The following is a 21,145-nucleotide window of genomic DNA, read 5'->3' on the forward strand; positions in this document are numbered from 1 at the left end:
GCAGAGGCTCCGATCCAGTTTGACAGGGACTGAGGGAGACAACTTCCCTGACTCTTAGCACAGAGGGTCCCCTCGCCCCATGTGTCCCCCAGAGCTGCTGTTCCTACAGCCTGTGACGCTAAGACCAACCACCTCCTGAAGTCTCCCAACTCTGCTCCGTGGGCCGAGAAACACCTTTTCTGGTCCTTCCCCTCCTCCCCAGCCAGGCCTTCTCCCATTCCACTCGCTTCACTCTTCTTCCTCCTTCCCTCCGGAGGGGATCCTGACAAGGAATCCATCCGGAGCTGTGCTGAGAGCGGCATGGGCGAACACATGAAAGGTGCCTGGCGTGTCCTATCTAACACGATGGGTATAATGCCCTCCCTTTGTAGGCTGGGGCCGGTGGCTGCCCTAGTGCTGCACCTAGTAAGGAGCAGGGAGGGCCTCAGCCCCCGGCTTCCGCATTCCCAGGTCACCACGGTCCCGGTCACACTGTACCGCTGGCCTTCCTCCCACTGGGGAAGAGCAGAAAAAGTAGGGAGACCCCCACCAGCCCACCCCTGGAATGGCTCCCACATGTCCTCAGTGGAAGGGAGAAGATAACACTTTAAGACATCTGTACTGAGCTGGGTCCCCACCACTCTTACTAGTTTTAATTCATCCTGTTGGGATATTTTGAGAACCTCATGACCAATGAGGGATAAGACTATAGTTATACCTGGTCACGGTGAACATTTAGCCTAGATGCACAGAGCCACACAGGAGCAGTCACCCTGCACACAGCACACCGGCGTCACTGCATCCATCCTGAGACGCTATCACGTGGAGCCTTGGGGTGAACAAGCGGGGTAGGCGTGGTCCTCGGGGCTCTGGGCCCAGGCGCGTTTCTCAACCCGGTTGGCAGGGAGGTCAGGCCGATGCGTGTCCTGCTGCCTCGTCAGGCCGCTGACAGCCAGCACTGGCTTGACTGGTGTGCCTAGAGATGGGGACGTGAATGTTGACTTGGCTCCCGGAAGCCCCATGTGATGACTGAGCCTCGTCATCTGAGTCACACAGACCTGGGCCCTGGGGCTGACTCGGCCCCCGGAAGCTGTTCTGACTCAGGCCTTTAAGAACCTTTGTTTCCTTATCTGGGAAACACAGGGATAAAAATAGTCTCTCCATCATAGGGCTGTTGTGGGGATACTGAGGCCAGGCTCAGAGAGCCCCTGACACAATGCCTGGAGTGTATCAGACCCTCAAAAAGACGTAACAACTGGGCTTCCCTGGTGGCGCAGTGGTTGGGAGTCCGCCTGCCAATGCAGGGGGTGCGGGTTCGAGCCCTGGTCTGGGAGAATCCCACATGCTGCGGAGCGGCTGGGCCTGTGAGCCACAACTACTGAGCCTGCGCGTCTGGAGCCTGTGCTCCGCAACAAGGGAGGCCGTGACCGTGAGAGGCCTGCGCACCGCGATGAAGAGTGGCCCCCGCTCGCCACACCTAGAAAAAGCCCTCGCACAGAAACGAAGACCCAACACAGCCAAAAGTAAATAAATTAAAAAAAAAAAAGACGTAACAACTATTAATCGTCACAGTAACTTTGAGGTGGGTATTAATAGCTCCATTTTACAGGCAAAGAAGTGGAGGCTCTGTTTTATTTTGTACTTCTGTTGGCCACACTCTCCAACTTGTCCTCCACTGGAGCTTCTGAGGACTCCCTCGCTGCCCCAAGGGACCACGGCCAGGACCATGCTGGATTTCCCCTGAAACACTGCCCCTGCATGCTCTTGGCTGCAAGAATGCACAGGGCACTCCTTTCTCCCAGACGGCCAGGCCCAGGGTCTGGGAGTCTCCTGCGAGGTCCCACAAGAGCACCTTGGATGTTCCCATTTCTGAACCTTAGCTCATGCTATGACCCCTTCCTGGAACGCCTTTCCAAAAGTGTCCACTTTCTAGGCCCAGGTCAAACTGAATTCTTCCTCCATGGAGCCTTCCCTGATCTCTCTGCTCCATAAGGATGTTTCCGTGCTTTGACCTTCGAGAAAAAGGATGTGAGGTTGGGACTGACATTTCTTCCATGAGCCAAGTGCTTTTCTCACACATATCATCTCGAAGTCCCAAGGTTAGGTGTTGTCATTTCCCAGATGAAACAGACTCAGAGGGGCTCCCCTGGCCAGGAAGAGGTGGAGCTCAGAATCCTTACCATCCACTCCCCTTATCCGACACTTAGCGTGCGCTGGGGCAGGTGAGTTACCTGTGAGTTTATGTCTCATTATGTCAACCACTGTAGACACAGGGTCCAGGCCTTACTCATCTTTAGCTCCAATAGTACCTCACACAGTAGAGGGTGACCCAGCATGTGAAAAAGTCACATCCGCTTTTTAAAAATTAATAAACAATTTTTTAGAGCGGTTTAGGTTCACAGCAAAATTGAGCTGAAAATACAGTTTCCATAGAGTCCCTGTTCCCACACATGTACAACCTTCCCCACTATCAAAATCCCACACCAGGGGGGTACATTTTTTACAATCAGTGAACCTGTACTGACAGATCATTATCACTCAAAGTCCATAAGTTGCATCAAGGTTCACTCCTGGTATTTCACGTTCTATGGTTTTGACAAATGTCTAATGACATGTAACCCCCACGGGAACCATACAGAGGAGTTTCACTGCCATGAATGTCCTCTGTCCTCAGCCTGTCACCTCTCCCTCCCTCCGTGTCTTTTCATGACTTGAGAGCTCATTTTTTTTTAGTGCCTCATAATATTCCAGTGTCTGGATGCACCACAGTTTATCCACTCACCTACTGAAGGTCATCTTGGTTGCTTCTAAGTTTTGCAACTATAAATAAAGCTTCTAGAAACCTCTCTGCGAGGGCTTTTGTGTGGACACAAATTTTCAGCTCCTTTGGATAAACACCAGGGAGCACAGCTGCTGGCTTGTATGGTAGGAGTATGTTTAGTTTTGTAAGAAACCACCAAACTGTCTTCCAAAGTGGCTGCACCATTGTGCATTCCCACCAGCAACGAATGAGCGTTCCTGTTGCTCCACATCCTCTCCAGCATTTGGTGCTGTCAGTGTCCCAGATTTTGGCCTTTCTAGTAGGTGTCTGATGGTGGTTCATGTTTGTTTTCACTTGCATTTCCCTGATGACACATAATGTGGAGCAACTTTTTACGTCTATTTGCCATCTGTATATCTTCTTTGGTGAGGTGTCTGTTGAGGTCTCTGGCGCATTTTTCATCTAACTGAGCGTTAAGAATTCTGTGTATATTTTGGATAACACTCTTCTATCATGCACATACACTAGATTGGTCAAGGTCGTAGCTGAGAACAGATGGGAGACTGGAGCTGGGTCACGGCCTGACAAGGGAGCTGTTTGCAAGGATATGGGGAGGGGTGAAGAAGACTGGTAGGGGGTGGTGGCAGGACCTAGGCCAGCCAGGGGAGGGGCTGAGGCCAGGCCCCTCAGGAGGGGAATCAGTGACCTGAGGTGTATGAGGCAGGATATCGGCCTCCAAAGTGTCCAGGTCCGAATCTGCGGATATGTCACGCTACACAGGATATGTTATATCTTCTGCCTCCCTCTCTCTGTCTCTCTGTGTCTCTCTGTGTCGCTCTCTCTCTCACCACACACACAAACACACACACACAATGACTCTCTTGTTCTCATGAAAGTAAACTCTGTTCCTCTGAGTCAGAAAACCCCACCATAACTCACTCCTGGAGTGAGGGAAACAGGGAATTAACTGTCTTTTTTTCAAGGTTCAAGTAGCAAATAATCTCTCCGGGTCATTTGTCGGCATCAGGACCAAAAGCTGATTAGGGATCGGAAACTGTCTTAGTCTGCTCCAGCTACAGAACAGCATACCACAGGCTGGGTGGCTTAAACAGCAGAAATGTATTTTCTCACAGTACTGGAGGCTGCAAGTCCAAGACTCAGGTGCCAAACAGATTTGGCTCCTGGTGGGAGCTCTCTTCCTGGCTTGCAGAACATCTCCTCCTCACTGTGTCCTCATGTGGCAGAAAGACAGAAAGAGACAGAGAGAGAGGGAGGGAGGCAGCTCTCTGATGTCTCCTCTTATACGGACACTAATCACCCTTATGACCTCGTTTAACCCTAATTACTTCCTCACTCCACATACAGTCACTAAGTCTTCAACAGTTGGGGAGCCGGGGACACAGTTCAATCCACAGCAGAAGCCCCCGGGATGGGATCCTACAAGCAACAGGCAAGAAAGTCAGGAACCTGAGCAAACAAAGCAAGCAGAAAACCCCGACTCCTGGCCTCAGAGACCCCCTTGCCTGGCCAGGAAGCCTTGTCAATACTTGACACTACTGCCCGGACAGCCCAGAGCAGAGCAACACTCCACCTCTGGCATCCCTGGACTCAGAACTGCTGCCCTTCCGTAACTGCCCACCCCTGGCAGCGCCCTCCAGCACTGAGTGGTTCTGAATGATTTGCTGCACAATTAGAGATGGGGGAATTAAGCCTGGTCTGTGGCTAAACAGGAAAGCCAAGATTTTGATTCTTTTTTTTTTTTAAGTCAGCAGGCAGCTTTCTTTTATTTATTTGTATTTATTTATTTTTGGCTGCGTTTGGGTCTTCATTGCTGCGCGTGGGCTTTCTGTAGTTGTGGCGAGCGGGGGCTGCTCTTTGTTGCGGTGCATGGGCTTCTCATTGCGGTGGCTTCTCTTGTTGCAGAGCATGGGCTCTAGGCGCACGGGCTTCAGTAGTTGTAGCTCACGGGCTCAGAAGTTGTAGCTCGCGGGCTCAGTAGTTGTGGCTCGCAGGCTCTAGAGCGCAGGCTCAGTAGTTGTGGCACACGGGCTTAGTTGCTCCGCAGCATGTGGGATCTTCCCGGACCAGGGCTCGAACCTGTGTCACCCGCCCTGGCAGGCAGATTCTTAACCGCTGCGCCACCAGGGAAGCCCCAAGATTTTGATTCTAACATAGACAGTGGGGGATATCAAGGATCAGAGTCTTGCAATACAGGCTGAAACCAATCTTGACACAAGTGATGTTTGTATTCAGAGGCAAAAGTAAGTTCTCGTGGGTATTGAAGAAGAAAGCGCTAGTCTCCGAGCATCTATACACAGATACACTCTCTAGGAAGAGTTTCAGGTTAGCGGGACCATGCATGAGATCTACAACCAGAGGGCACATCAGTCATTCTCCTCTGTCCCCCTGGGTGAAGAGAGAAACTGCAATCCCTCTGCACACATCTGTAAGGGGAAGCCACTGGGTGCGTCACTGGTGCTGAATCTTCCTACTCACTCGTTAACTGCATTTCACCGTCCTCCTCTGACCTGGCTGGAGAGGCCCAACCACAGAAGATATGAAGGAAATTCTCCTCTTTCTACATGACACGGGATGCTTGCCTAGAACTGTCCTTAAAAGGTAACAATACCTCTTCATGTCTTTGATGGTGTGTCCTGGAAAACGGACTCACCCCCAATAGCACCACAAATGAAAAACCAGAGACTGCCCCCTTTTTCTTGGAGCTTCTTTACCTCAAAAGAGTTAAGAATTTAACTCCTTGCAGTGACAGCCTGGGAACTCCAGCCCTGAAGATTCCTATCTGCTCTGTGCTCTAACCCAAAGAGATAAGAAAAACAGATCATAGTATTTTTCATTCCTCCTTTTCAGAGAGTAAACTAGGCTAAGAGAGACAGGAGGCCTGTCCAAGACACACAACCAGTGAACAGCAGAGATGAGACTTGGACCCACCTCTTCCGACTCCACCCCGGGGGTCCTTCCACTCTTCCAGTCTAGACCTTGGGAGACTAAGTCCTTGGAGAATTCGTCCAAAGGGAAGCAGGAACTTGCCCTTCTCCAGGTCCTATAGGCCTGATTGAGCTATGTGAAACCCAGTAAAAAGTTAAAAATTTATTAATATTGGTTATTTGCTTTAAAGAAAATTTGTCTAAAACTCATATGTATGGAATCCTTGTGATGGACTGAATTGTGTCCACTCAAAACATATATGTTGCGACTGCCCTGGTGGCACAGTGGATAAGACTCGTGCTCCCAATTTAGGGGGCCTGGGCTCGATCCCTGTTCAGGAAACTAGATCGCACATGCATGCCGCAACTAAGAGTTCTCACGCCGCAACTAAGGAGCCACATGCTGCAATTAAGGAGCTGGTGAGCTGCAACTAAGGAGCCCGCCTGCCACAACTAAGACCCCATGCAACCAAATAAATAAATATTTTAAAAATTCAAACTATATATACATATATATATATATATATATAAATATATATAAAAGCCCTAGCCCCAAAAGTGACTGTAAGGTTATATATCCAAATGGAAGAATTAAATATCACTGGGCCATAACAACTTTGCTGAAGACAAAAAATCAGGAGACCTGGTTCTGGCCTTAAATGCCCGGGGAGCTAAGGGTGAGATAAGAAAGCCTCCACTAGGGCCTTCCAGTTGTAAAATTCTGGTGTTCTAGAAGGGCTTAGGAAAGAGACCAATGGAAGGTTTTGAAACACGCGAAACATACTTCTTTTCCCTTGCTGACACTGCTCCATGAGAACGACATTCTTGAAGGACTGGGGAAACGTGATATCATGAGGAGGCATCTGACACTGACAAAGGAGTCCTTGAGGTTATCGGTGCGGCACTGAAACAGCCTTTAACAGAAGATGAAAGAGTGCTTTAGCAAGAAGAATGACGGCTGCAAAATGCTGAACTGCGGGCAAATTCTTGATCAGTTGTCCTTGGGACTATATACACAGACAGTAGCACAGCGCAGGGGCACGCAGTACGTGTGGGATGCCTACTTATGCTGCAGTGCAGAGTTTCACACAGATTCACCCACTTCAACTTCACAGAGATTCTGCAGTAATATTTTTTAAATGCGTTGAGAGAGGGTTAAAAAATAACTTGCCCAAGGTCAAACAGCTAGTACGTGCAGGCGTCTGGCCCAACGCATGTCTCTCAGGTCCCAAAAGGAGCCCACCGTCCACCCAGCACGTGTTTCCTGCGTGGAGCTGAACTGAGAAATGCGAGCGCGGCTAGCGGGCCTCCCCTCGCGGTCCTGCGCTGGCTCGGGGGCACCCTTCGCGGGGCGTGTCCTCCTGTTCTGGAGGTTCCCAGAGAGGAGGAGGCGCAGGCTGACGGGGCAGCTCGCCCAGTCTCCGGGCAGGGAGAGGGAGGGAGTGCAGCAGCGGGAGCGGGGTGGAGACCAGCAGCCCGCGGCCCCCGGGACCCAGCCCCGGCCCCGCGCTGGGCCTGGACGCCCGACTGGGCGTGGACACGCGCCTCTGGGCCAAGGTGCTCTTCACCGCGCTCTACTCGCTCATCTTCGCGCTGGGCACTGCGGGCAATGCGCTGTCCGCGCACGTGGTGCTGAAGGCGCGGGCCGGGCCCCCCGGGCGCCTGCGCTGCCACGTGCTCAGCCTGGCGCTCTCCGCCCTGCTGCTGCTGCTGGTCGGCGTGCCCATGGAGCTCTACAACTTTGTGTGGTTCCACTACCCCTGGGTCTTCGGCGACCTGGGCTGCCGCGCCTATTTCGTGCGCGAGCTGTGCGCCTACGCCACGGTGCTCAGCGTGGCCAGCCTGAGCTCCGAGCGCTGCCTGGCCGTCTGCCAGCCCCTGCGCGCCCGAAGCCTGTTGACACCGCGCAGGACCCGCCTCCTGCTGTCCCTCGTCTGGGCCGCCTCGCTCGGCCTGGCTCTGCCCATGGCAATCGTCATGGGGCAGAAGCACGAGCTGGAGACGGCCGGCGGGCAGCCGGAGCCCGCCTCACGCGTGTGCACCGTGCTGGTGAGCCGTACCACGCTGCAGGTCTTCATCCAGGTAAGCGGGAGGGGCGACCCTACAGCCTGTTTTCATCTCTCATACTGGAGACCAGTCGGAAAGTTGGGTCTCATTGCCCCATTTTACAAAGGACTTGTGGAGAGACTTGGCTAAAGTGAAACACTAAGAGAAGTCCAAACAAGAATGAAATATTGCCATTTGCAGCAACATGGATGGACCTAGAGATTATCATACTAAATGAAGTTAAGCCAGAGAAAGACACATATTATATGATATCGCATATATGTGAAATCTAAAACATAATACAAATGAATATATATGCAAAACAGAAACAGACTCTCAGACATAGAAAAATTTATGGTTACCAAAAGGGAAAGGGAGGGGAGAGGGATAAATTAGGAGTATGCAACTAACAGATAAAAACTACTATATATGAAATAGGTAAGCAACAAGGATTTGCTGTATAGCACAGGGAACTATATTCAACATCTTGTAATAACCTATATGGAAAATTTTAAAAAATATGTATGTATGTATAACTGAATCACTTTGCTGTATACCTCAAATTAACACAGTATTGTAAATCAACTATACCTCAATAAAAAAAAAATAATAAAGAAAAAGAAGTCCAGGTTTGAATTCAAAATTAACTCTGAAGGCTTCCCACTCTTGCAGGAGTGGTGAGCAAAAAAATGTGATGGGGTATAAGAATTACCCTGTGAGCAGGTAAAAATATAGATTTCATGACCCACCCTAGGCTTCTGCTTTTTTATTATCACCAAAACTAGTCATCTTTAGCCCCATGACAGGAACATGAAAGAACAACTAGTTTACTGGGACGTTGTGCAGACATAAAAAGAGGCCTGGACATTCAACATTAATGAAGCGTTTCAAAAGAAATACATATATCCACTGCAGCCTTACTGAGAATATGGAAAAATGTGAAGTTAAACCCAATAAGAAAGCATTCCACTTGCTTTCAAAGTGGCTTACTATGGTCCCTATCAGGAGAATTACTCAAAGCCGGCTAGGCAGGATCCTTAATTTTTAAAAAATACACTTCCTATATCAGACATTTTTGCAAGTTGTCAAATTCCTTACCCCAGTCTGGACCTGATGGTAAAGGAGACCAAAACAACAAACACCAAAACCCACCAACAGTAACCATACTAATGGAACTGGTCCTGCAGGGAATCAAGACAGCAGTCAGAATAACGGAGGCCACTGACAACAGTGGGAGTGGCCCCTCCTAGCACTGCATCAGGTGGACTAATTGTGACCTCAGACCTCAGCGGTCTGCCCACATGCTTGCTGCCTGCCCCAGCCCTGGCCCAAGCACATCCCGGCCACGGGGCAGCACGGGACACTCATCTACCTCCCAGCGTCCCAGCTGCCTCCAGATTGTGAGCTGCAGGGAATCAGTCAGCAGAACAGTCAGTGCACTGCTGCTTCTGCCCAAGGCCTGACTGCCTGGTTCCCGCTGCACACTGGTGTGGCCCCCCGACAATGGACTAACAACCCCAGGCTCAAAAGACCTGGTTGTCAAGTTCTACCACGCTTCACAGACTGGGGTAGTGGCTTCCAGGCTGTACTTATATTGGAGTTAGGCCTGAGAGAGAAAAAAGTGTCAAGCAGGGGCTTCCCTGGTGGTGCAGTGGTTGAGAGTCCGCTTGCCGATGCAGGGGACACGGGTTCGTGCCCCAGTCCGGGAAGATCCCGCATAACGTGGAGCGGCTGGGCCCGTGAGCCATGGCCGCTGAGCCTGCGCGTCCGGAGCCTGTGCTCCGCAACGGGAGAGGCCACAACAGTGAGAGGCCCGCGTACGGCAAAAAAAAAAAAAAAAAGTGTCAAGCAATGTTTGTGCTGCAGATATGCTACTTTCAACGTTTGCTTTACTGGTACGGACCAACAAATGCAATGAAAGCCATAAAGTGTTCGCGGGCCAAGCTTTTGACATTATATGTAGTGAATTCTTTCAGTGTACCAGTGTTGTTTGACAAATGGTGTATGTCAAAAATGTTTCATTTGAGATGTACAGCCTGTGTTAACACAACAGAACAACCAGACTCAAATTATTTTGGTCCAGCTTTCTTTTTAGTGTCTTATCAGTGAGTTGATTCATTACCCACATGAGTCAATGCTTTTTGACCAAGGAAAATGCTCAGAGTTTTTGAAAGTAGAAAAAGCTGCAAGGGCTTACCTTGTTTTATTGCTCTTGGCTTTACTGTGTTTTTTACAAATTGAAGGTTTGTGGCAACGCTGAGTTGAGCAAGTCTATCAGCACCATTTTTCCAGTAGCATTTGCTCATTTCATGTCTGTGCCATATTTTGGTAATTCTCGCAATATTTCAAATAAAGATTATGACAGCAATAAAGTTTATGACACACTGAAGGCTCAGGTGATGGTTAGCAAATTTTAGCAATAGAGTGTTTTTACATTAATGTATGTACATTGTTTTTTTTAGACATCATGCTATTCCATACTTAATAGACTACAGTATAGGGTAAACATAACTTTTATATGCACTAGGAAACAAAAAAATTCGTGTGACTTGAATTTATTGCAATATTCACTTTATTGCAGTGGTCTGGAACCAAACCCGCAATATCTCCAGGTATGCCTTGATAGTTCTTCTAGAAAGATCTCAAAGGTGCCAAAGATTAATCACTAACTTATGAATATATGTTTTACCTTCAATTTCTGTCTTGACTGGTACTAAAGTTACAGTTTGATAGTAAGTATATTGTCAATAAAAACCTGTTTGGTTCCACAACAAACTTAAAATGATTGTCATGTACAGTGTTTTATTTTTCTCTAGGTGTTGCTGACTTGTAAGCATGCATTAAGGTGAAAAAAGCCTGAATGATAACTCCTTAAAAAGGTGCAGCACCCAATTGAGATATTTTGTGATGATTTTTTGTTGTCGTTCTGGCCGCACAATTGCAGGACCTTAGTTCCCCGATCGGGATGGAACCCATGCCCCCTGCGGTAGAAAAGCAGAGTCCTAACCACCGGACTGCCAGGGAAGTCCCCATTTTTTCTGCACTGATTTTCAAGTGCTATTAAAATGTTTCATTTTTTTTCAATGTTTGCAGAGGGAAAGAACTGAGGAGGAGAAAACCCTACAACACATGTATTTTGAATTTGAAAAATTAAACATTTAAAACACAAGGTATATAAAGTTGAACAGCTGCTCCCTTTCTGTTCCTCCATGCTCTGATTTCTAGTCTCTGATCTGGAGGCAACCACCATCCACTCTTACATAACTCCCGCTACATTTTGCCTACATTTTCCAAAGAATACGCCTGCTTTATCCGTCAGCCTTAAGTTTATCCACTGACTTGTACCTGTAGAAGATGAATACGTCATTCTTTTACATTCCCATCCCTGCCCTCCACACCCCATGTTCACACACACTTCCTCTCACCATCCTTTCAGTATCATTATGTCATGGTATTTGGTTAGATTCATGGTCAATATTTATTTTATTGTGACTATGTAAAATTCTTCACTGATGAGCCAGGTTGTATATTTTTGGTTTTTGTCCTTTCCAATATTACAATATTATCTCCAGTATTTGTTTTCCTTGCAGTTAATAAATGAATAGCCTTTTTTTCCCTTCTCATTTGCTTAGTTTCCCATCTATTCCTAACTCATTTTTCCTTCTCTACCAGAAGTATAAATACCATTTCAATATGTTCAGACCCATGAGGTAATCTACCAGCTTCATCTTGTCTTCTTCAATCATCCCTAGAGCCCTGTCTTCTGCTCCAGCCTCACTGGGTGCAGAGCTGGCACCTTGCCAATGCCACCCCATCTCTCTGCTCCTCTGTGGGACACTGATTTGGGGATCCCAGGTCTCCCCCTCTGTATTTGTTCATAACCTTATTTTGATGGAACATATGCTCTTGTAACCTCCTGTGGCCTGAAAGTTCGTAGAAGGTAAAAAAATTTTTAAGAATTTGCATGTCTGAAAATGTTTCATTTTATCCTTGCGTTTCTCATAATATGGCTGGGCAGAAAGTTATAAGATGGAAATCGACTTCCTCACAGATTGTGACACATCACTCTTGTTTTCTAGCTTCTTCCACTGTTGTTTTGAGTGAGTATAATGACATTCTGGTACCCCATCCTTTGTATGTGCCATTTTATCCCTTCGGAAGCTTTCAAGACTTTATCTCCAGGCACTAAAATTCCTAAGAACACGCCCTGACATGGATTTATTTTCATTCATTGTTCTGAGTAGCCAAATGCTTTTCAGCCTAGAAGCTCATATTCCTTCATTTTGGGAAATCTTCCTTAAACGTGGTTTTGGTCGTGTGTTTCGATGTTGTTGTTATAATTTCAGTCTAGAAGCTCACATTCCTCCCTTTTGGGAAATCTTCCTTAAACGCGGTTTTGGTCGTGTGTTTCGATGTTGTTGTTATAATTTCGGTCTAGAAGCTCACATTCCTCCATTTTGGGAAATCTTTCGTAAACGTGGTTTTGGTCGTGTGTTTCGATGTTGTTGTTATAATTTCGGTCTAGAAGCTCACATTCCTCCATTTTGGGAAATCTTTCGTAAACGTGGTTTTGGTCGTGTGTTTCGATGTTGTTGTTATAATTTCGGTCTAGAAGCTCACATTCCTCCATTTTGGGAAATCTTTCGTAAACGTGGTTTTGGTCGTGTGTTTCGATGTTGTTGTTATATTTTCTCTATTCTTTTTCTTTCTGGAACGGCTATTATTTAGATGGTGAGCATCCTAAACGTCCCAAATTTTCTTATCTTTTCTCTTCCATTTTCATTGCTCTCTCCTTACTTTCTGAGGATTTTCTCGACTTCCTCTTGTAAGCCTGCTGTCACCACACGCCTGCCACCCCCCACTCCTGCTGCTACACATTCCTGGGCCCCTGGGCCCGGCCTGATGACCAGAGTATCACTGAGCCTTGGTGATACCTCCATAACCTCTGGAATTACATTTTCCAGGTGAATGTGCTGGCGTCCTTTGTGCTCCCCTTGGCATTAACTGCTTTCCTCAGCGGGGTCACCGTGAGCCACCTGGAGGCCCTCTGCTCCCAGGGGCCATCCCCTTCTGCCACAGGCAGCTCCGCCCCCAGCCACCTGAAGCTAATGAGCGAGGAGAGGAGGACACTGGCCCTGGGAGGCCAGGCCGCCCTGGTGAGACACAAGGACTCCCGCCGGATCCGTGGCCTCCAGCGCAGCATCCAAGTTCTCAGTTAAGTGCCCGGTAACACCGCCCAGAGGGGAAGGGCCGGATCCAGGGCTGCCTCCGCCAACACCTGGCCACGTGACCTTGAGCAAGTTACTGCCCCCCTCCAGCCCTCATTTTTCTCTTTGCCCCGGGGAGTTATATAATCACCAATAGGCTTCTGTAAGGTGCAGCAGTAGAATTAAAGGAAAGAATGGGAACTGTGCACGTGAACCCCCCAGTCTGATCCAGGGAGTGGTACCCAAAGACAAGCAGATGTCTGGCTGCTTCTCAGGGAGTCTGGCCATACAGACGGACGCAAGGAGCAAAGGTAGTTAAGGATCCACAGACCAGGAACAGTGGACTCAAACCAGCTGGGTCTCCAAATCCAGCTCTCCACTAACTCTCTGCTGTTCCTAATGTGACATCGATCAGTGTGTTTGCTTTTCTACATATCTGGGCAAACCTGGCTTTGTAAGGGCAACTTTAAAGGCACAGGGAAACAGAGGTCTTTCCAAGCACCTGCTGTGATCCAGGAACTCACGACGGTCTGGGAGGATGGAGTAAGGGAGAGGGTCTCCTCTGTCATCAGTGCCACGGTCTTGTGGGCAGGACCAAAATATAGGAGCCAAGTGCAATGTGATGTGACAAGTAACAGAGGCAGCACATGAAAGGCCTGGATTTCCTTCCATAGACAACGGGCCGTCATGGCAAGAGCTGGTGTCCAGAGCTGCTCTTGAGATATATGTGCTCGGCAGTCTTAGAGAACAGGCTCTCCAAGTTTGAGAAGTTTGCTTCTCAAACTTCTGTGTGCACAGGAATGATGTGGACAGTTGTAAGACGCAGCCCACTGGCCCCCAACCCAGAGATTCTGATTCAGCCGGCCTGGGATGTGCCTGAGAATTTACATTTCTCACAAGCTCCCAGCTGAGGTGGGCGCTGCTGGTGCAGGGGCCACAGTGGATTAGAGAACGGGTTTGCCATTCAGGGCAGGAGTAGAAGAAAGGAAAGGAAGAGGTAGAAGGTTAGGGACAATGGAGCCACTTACGAGACTGCCGTCATAATCCGGTGGAGGGAAGATATGGGCCCCTAGGGTGGGCACAGTGGAAGTGAGGAAGGAATGGAGAGGGAGTTGCTCTGTAATAGATTGGATCTCGGGGGTAATGGAGAAAGAAGAAGACTCTGTGGCTTACGATGTGAGTGCCACATGGGCGGTGGTGCCATCAATCAATCAGAAAAAGGGACAGAAGAGGGAGAGGCCTTATAAGGTAGAAGGACATTTGAGTTCTGTTGTCTCTGCAGTCAGACAAAGTGGGAATATCTAGCCCTGAGTTGGGAGTATTTTCTAGTGACCAGGAGCTTATAGATATTGTAGCAGTTTCTAGAAGCATGTCAGTGGACAGGTCAGGATTAAAGTGGACATTCACTCAGAGGACAGGGTAACACCAGGTTTGGGAACAGATCCAGGTAAGGGTGTGTCAGATAACCTCAAAGTCCCCTTCCAACCCCTAGGCTCCAGGAGCAATTTCAAGGGAAATGCTCTTGTCACCTTGGGCAGCTTCCTCCCCAGAGATGGTGTAACTGTTACGTGTTTCCTGTCTGTCTGTCTCTCTCCGGTCCTGCAGGAGCCATCGTGGCTGTGTATGTCGTCTGCTGGATGCCGTACCACGCCCGCAGGCTCATGTACTGCTACGTCCCTGACAACGGGTGGACGGAGTGAGTGAGGGGAGGAGCCCCAGCACACAGGGAGGGGCAGCCGGGCGGGGCCAGGGCTGCCTCTGCTCTCCGGAGGGACCCCCAGTTGCTGGGTTCCCCAGAACTCTGGCCTCCATTCTATCCGGTCCTGCCCAGTCTGTTATCCCAAAAGCTCCCAGCTCAGGGTGGGGAACAGAGCATCATCCGGAAACCTCTCTGAACTGGTCAGGCCATGTGAGTGGTAGTCAGGGTTATGGGCATCCTGACGGAGATGGCAGGACGGAGGGCGGCCTACAGGTAGGGGGCGGGGAAAAGGCCATGTTCTTACAAGGAGAGAGGGAAGAAGGCTCAGAGCTGTGATTCCATGAGTTAACAGAGGCCCCTTAGAGACCAAACCATGCACACCCTTTTTATGACACAACTGGAGAAAAGCAAAGCAGAGAATCCCTTATCTTCCTTTTGGAAATCACTATGCCTCGATCATAAAGGAAAGTCAAACATCTGAGAGGAGAGAGATCCCACGTGGCCTCCAAGGAGATAGCTGTGTCAACAGATGGCTCCTTCTCGAGAGCTGCTAGTGCCCCCCTCCGACCCCCACGTGCACACACATGCACACACACAGCCCTTCCCACGGCGACAAGGGGCACAGCTTCTCAGGACTTTCTCCTCTTAGTGAAGCCACATCTCCTTGACCACACCTGGCAGCATGAGGCCCATGTCTCAGCGGGCTGGCCAGTGGCCCCCATCCACCGGCAGGTGTGCCCTTCACTGCGCAGGTGACCGGGCCGGGCAACCAGGCACAGGGACTCAAAGGCTGGGTGGGGCAGGTGAGCCAAGGGCAGCTGGTGTGACGGAACGTCTCTTGAATTCACACTGAGCTTCCCGATAGCAGGAAGCAGGCCTTCCTCACGCAGCCGTGTGGAAGGGGAGACACTCCCAGCAGCAAGGGGAGGATGCCACGGGCAGGCGGCAGGCCCTCTAACCTGCCTTCCGGGTTTCTCCTCCAGCAAGCTCTACGATTTCTATCACTACTTCTACATGGTGACCAACACGCTTTCCTACGTCAGCTCGGCGGTGACCCCTGTGCTGTACAATGCTGTGTCCTCCTCCTCCTTCAGAAAACTCTTCCTGGAAGCCCTCAGCTCCCTGTGTCGAGAGCACCACCCCACGGAGCCATTCCCCCCAGGGGCCCCGGAGCCCCGTCCTAGTGGATACAGCATCCGGCCCTGGGGCTCCCCCAGGAATCCTGGCCTGGATCAAATTGAAGAATGAGAAGAGTAACACTGACTGCACAGCCATCCAGCAGTCAGAGGAGCAATGTCATCACTAATAACTCAAGCCATGCAGTCAGGCGGACCTGCAGGGACCCCCAGCTCTGCCACTCACCAGCTGTGTACCCGCAGGCGAGTCACTTACACCTCTTAGCCTCAGTCTCCTCGTCTGTGCGATGGAGACGAATAATACCCATCTTTCCTGTTGTCTGAAGAGTAAACGCCTAGCACAGTGCCTGGTGCGTAATAAAGAATATACTTTCGCTGGCATTCTTTTTGTTGCTTTTGTTATGACTATTATTATTACTATTGTTATTGCTGTTTCTCTGCTCTCCTGAATTTCTGCAAATGACAAACCAACAGTGCCCAGAGCTGACTGCCTTGTTAGATCACATGAGCTGTAGTAAAATCGTCCAGTCGCTCCAAGTAAGGGAGCAGCCGTTCACCCCAGCAGGAGCGTTCTGTGGGCCCTAGAGAGCCTGGAGTCACCAGCTGCCCTCTCTGGCCTCGGACCTGTGTGTCTGCCTGACGTGAGGTGGCCGGTGCAGCCGTGGGATGACGGCAGGGCTGCCTGCTCTGGAGAACAGCCCCACAGACGTGCTCTGGCCAGCAGTGTTCGGAAAGGTTGCATTTCCATTCTTTTTGTCAGAGCAGGCTCCCTCCATTTCCCCGCAGGCCTCAGCCCCTCTCCTGCCTGCACAGGGCCAAGTACTGCTTGACGCGGCCAGCCTTGCTCCTGAAGGCTTGTGAGGCCTGAGCCCAGAGGGAAAGGGTGGTTTTCCTGTCTGTCGCCATTGAAGCCACAGATCTGCAAAGGGGCAGGAAGAGAAAAGTGAAGCGCAGAGCAGACGGACCAAGAAAAGGTTTCTGGGGCTTCCCCGGCGGCGCAGTGGTTAAGAATCCACCTGCCAATGCAGGGGACACGGGTTGAGCCCTGGTCCGGGAAGATCCCACATGCCGCGGAGGAGCTAAGCCCGTGCGCCGCAACTACTGAAGCCCACGCGCCTAGAGTCCGTGCTCCGCAACAACAGAAGCCACCGCAATGAGAAGCCGCGCACCGCGACCGAGAGTAGCCCCCGCTCGCCACAACTAGAGAAAGCTCGCGCGCAGCAACAAAGACCCAACGCGGCCAAAAATAAATAAATAAATAAAATTTAAAAAGAAAAAAGGTTCTCTCTGATGAACTGTGCTGATGTTTCCCTGAACTCCGTCCGTCACTCACCCTGGTCCCCAGTCCTGGAACCAGCACCCGTGCACACACATCACGGGCAAACAGTCACACAGACACATCACACACACATCACGTGCACACACATTCTTGCACACGTATCACGCCACACGCTACACGCACACGCGCCTGGACGAGTACCCTGTTGGAGGTGGGAAGCTAGAACAGGCAAAGGAAGACAGGAAAGGTGGCCAGGAGGAAGGGCACACGGCCTGGGGTGCTGTGCAGTGGCCACTGCATGAGTGGGAGGTGACCGTTCCGGCCCCCAGCCCCGAAGCCCTTGAGAAAAGGCCGGAGGCGATGACAACACACTTCAGAGAGAGCCTACACAGAGCCCACCACCCTCCTTGTCAGGGAGAGGAAGGGCCACCTGGAAAGAAGGAGCCACACGGGGCTGGTCTTGGGAAACTCTTGTCAGGTGGCTCCGAGGGTCGGGCATGAGACCGCCTGGTGGATGGAACAGGACAGACTCCAGACCGACACGTGGAGGGCGGGCGCCCCCTCTCTGCCCCGTGTGCCTGGGCTCCGCCGCACTGGCTGAGGATCCCTGTGGGCTGATTTAAAGGTCCATCTCTGGAGCTCCTTAGTGAAGGCGGGGGAGGGCACCCTCCTTCATTCTAGTGAAAGCTCACAGAGCACCGTGAAGTAGAAAAGAGCAAGAAGCAGTGCAAAATACAAACTTTGGTGCAGCTCCGTTAGGGGGTACAGACGCAATTGAACCAGCGGGGTCCCGTCGGCCCAGGACTCGGGCCCCGGTCTGGGGCAGACCTGGTTTGGGGCCTGGCCTCATCACTCGGATGAGCCCACCCTGGGCAAAGGAATTTCCTTGAGCCTGTTTTTTCATCTAGAAAACGGATGGAGCAAAAGTCCTTAAATCCAGTTTTTAAAAATAACGTAGATCAGCGAAAACTGACTTGGATTTGAAGCAATGTACAGCCCTTAGTTATCCTTCTTCATAGACGTATATGTACATTTTGCTGCAGAAACGTGAATGCTCCAAGTTCCTGCGTGTCAGCTCGGGCTGCCATCACCAAACAACACAGACTGGGGGGCTTAAACAACAGACGTTTATTTTCTCCAGCTTTGGAGGCTGCAAAGATCAAGGTGCTGACAAGTTTATATTTCATTCTGAGGCTTCTCCTGGCTAGTGGGCAGCGGCCATCTCGCTGTGTGTCCACATGACCTTTGTGCATGTGTCGGGGGGAGAGAGAGAGCCCTCGGGCGTCTCTTCTTACAAGGACATTAATCCTGCTGGATCAGGGCCCCATCCTTATGACCTCACTATGATGACCTTGCTTCATCAGTAATTAACCTGAATTACTTCCTTAGAGGCCCCATGTCCAGATACAGCCACAGTGGGGGTTATGCCTTCAACATATGAATTTTGAGGGATGCCAGCATTGAGTCCATAACACCCTGTTAGGGTTGCTGTGGTAAGTGGTATATAAACCATGCTACTTTTCAAAAAGTCAAATACTCTGAATTGCAAAATATCGATACATCTGATCCCAAGGGTTTCAGATAAGAGATTATGCATATATAGTACCTAATAATCAATCTGTAATGACGAAATGAGAAAGAATGAAAAGTTCCTATCACAGTGCCTGGTATACAGTAAATGCCCAATAAATACTAGTCGTCACTATTGTCATGGTCATCACTCTAGACCTCAAACTGGGTAAAACCTGGTAACTGGGTAAACCCTTACAGGAGGCCCTGTGACTAGCAAAGAACAGCAGGACCGAAATTTAAAGAAAAACATATTGAGAAGACAATTTAAGAAAACATGAACGATACGTAAGGAGTTACTTTACATGTTATCCAAAGATCTCATGCAAATCATTAAGGAAAACACCAAGACCTCAAAGGCCAAGAAGAAACACACCAGAGGACATACGTTCAGCCTCAAAAGTTCCTAAAGAAACAACGATCAAAACAATAGTGATGCAGCACTTTGCGGCGAATACATTCATTTCAAAACGTCAATGACAAGAGCCCATATTGCCACCAGAAACCAGGTGTGACCGATGTGCTCAGACAGTGGAGGGAGGGAAAATCAGAGTGCCCTCCTAGAAAGGAAATAGACGAGAAATTTTGGAAGCTGGAGAAATGTTCAAAAACTTAGAGCCCATGTTTCACCCGCTGGAACTTTCCTTTAAGGCAGTTTGCCAAGGAAGAAAAGCCTCTCTGTGGGCACACAGGTGTGTTGCCAGGCTCTTCGTGGGGCATTTACCAGCAGGCTCTGGACCAAGCAGGTTAATCACTCATGATGCCTGCCCCTTACATCCTGCCTGGAAACACTGTTATTACTTTTGTCATTCTACATGTGGGGAAATGGAAGCAAAGAAAGGTTAAGACAAGTCTTGTCCCATTACTTGCATCACACCGCTTCCCAAGAGTCTGATGACAAAAGATGATGAGAAACTAAAGGCTCGGCCTTAAGGAATTGAACGATTCATGATCATTTATTCAAACAAACCCTATGTGTTAGACCACCATAAACAAATAATAAGACTTACATAGCAGTATAAACATACCGTGGTTTCACTATTAACTAAACAGGGAAACAGAATGCAAAATTATAGTATGCACAAGTCATTCCGATTCAGAGAAAAGGTCTAGAATGAGGCACTCAGAAGATGGTGAGTTTTCTATGGAGGCGTGAGTGACCTAAGAATAAGGGTGGTTTCTGCCACCTTCATCCCACGATCTGAGTTTAGTAAATGTCTGGTAGAAAAAGGACTGTGAAACTTTTTTTTTTTTTTTCCTAATTGGTTGGCATAATGTTGTTTGTATAATATCTAAATAACAAATTTCAAATAGAAATCAAACTCCCCTTGCTGGGCCCCAGGTAGAAGCACTGGGCATTGACTCAAGCCCCTGCAGTCCAGGCTCAGACAGGCCTGAAGATGGATCCTGCCTCTGCCACTTATCAGCAAATTCCTTCACCTGCTCGGGCCTCCTGTCCACACCTGTGAAACAGATATGATAACCACCACCCTCTGGATGTTAAGTATTAAATGACATCATACATATGAAAAAATGCTTGGAAAAGTGTGTATGTAGCACTTAAAGAGCTCAATGGATAGTAGCCGTTATTAATATAAAGGGAAGCTCTTGGCTCCTGAATGCAGCCGATCTTTACAATTCTGTATTTTTTAATTTATTTATTTTACTTATTTATTTTTGGCTGCGTTGGGTCTTCGTTGCCGCACGCAGGCTTTCTCTAGTTGCGGGGAGGGAGGCTACTCTTCGTTGCGGTGCACGGGCTTCTCTTGTTGTGAAGCGTGGGCTCTAGGCGCGTGGGCTTCAGTAGTTGCAGCACACAGGCTCAGTAGTTGTGGCTCGCGGGCTCTAGAGGGCAGGCTCAGTGGTTGTGGCGCATGGGCTTAGTTGCTCCGCGGCATGTGGGATCTCCCCAGACGAGGGATTGAACCTGTGTCCCCTGCCTTGGCAGGCGGGTTCTTAACCACTGCGCCCCCAACCAGGGAAGTCCTACAATTCTGTGTTTTAAAAAAATAAGCTATATCTATTTGTGTGGTTGTTTGGTCTACTCGTTTGCCTGCTTGGCCAAGATCAAGAGACCCCAAAAGTGTTCCTTTCCTAAGTCTTAGTCTTATAGCCACAACTACCTCATGCCAGGATCCTAGGAAGCCTTTGCCAAACTTTGTCAAACTTTCCCAAACTTTGAAAGATGAAGTATGCATTGCCCACCTGTGTTGATTCCCTAGGGCTTGCATGTAACAAAGTGCCACAAGGTAGTGGGCTTAAAACAACAGAAATTTATCCTCTCACAGTTCTGGAAGCTACAAGCTCAAAATCAAGGTGTCAGCCGGCTATGCCCTCCTAAGGCTCTAGTGAAGAATCCTTCCTTGTCTCCCAGCTTCTGTTGGTTCCCAGCAATCCCTGGAATTCTTTAGTTTGTAGATTGATCACTCCGGTCTCTGTCTCCACAGCCCCATGGCGTTCTCCCTCTGTTTCTCTTTGTCTTCTTATAAAGACACCAGTCACACTGGATGAGGGCCCCACTTTA

At 49.4% G+C, this 21,145-nt stretch overlaps 1 protein-coding gene across 1 annotated transcript in view; it reads left to right on the forward strand.

Moving 5' to 3' along the window:
* Window positions 1-16,641, forward strand: part of NTSR2 (neurotensin receptor 2) — a 35,750-nt gene extending 19,109 nt beyond the window's left edge. Inside the window, 6 exon segments of the mRNA XM_024737714.1 lie at window positions 7,115-7,767; window positions 12,696-12,945; window positions 14,544-14,634; window positions 15,621-15,798; window positions 15,800-15,918; window positions 16,587-16,641. Coding sequence (XP_024593482.1) covers window positions 7,115-7,767; window positions 12,696-12,945; window positions 14,544-14,634; window positions 15,621-15,798; window positions 15,800-15,918; window positions 16,587-16,641 — 1,346 coding nt within the window.
* The last annotated feature ends 4,504 nt before the right edge of the window (window positions 16,642-21,145 follow it).

Source organism: Neophocaena asiaeorientalis, unplaced genomic scaffold (genome assembly GCF_003031525.2).
Source record: "Neophocaena asiaeorientalis asiaeorientalis breed wild unplaced genomic scaffold, Neophocaena_asiaeorientalis_V1.1 scaffold396, whole genome shotgun sequence".
Classification (NCBI taxonomy): domain Eukaryota; kingdom Metazoa; phylum Chordata; class Mammalia; order Artiodactyla; family Phocoenidae; genus Neophocaena; species Neophocaena asiaeorientalis.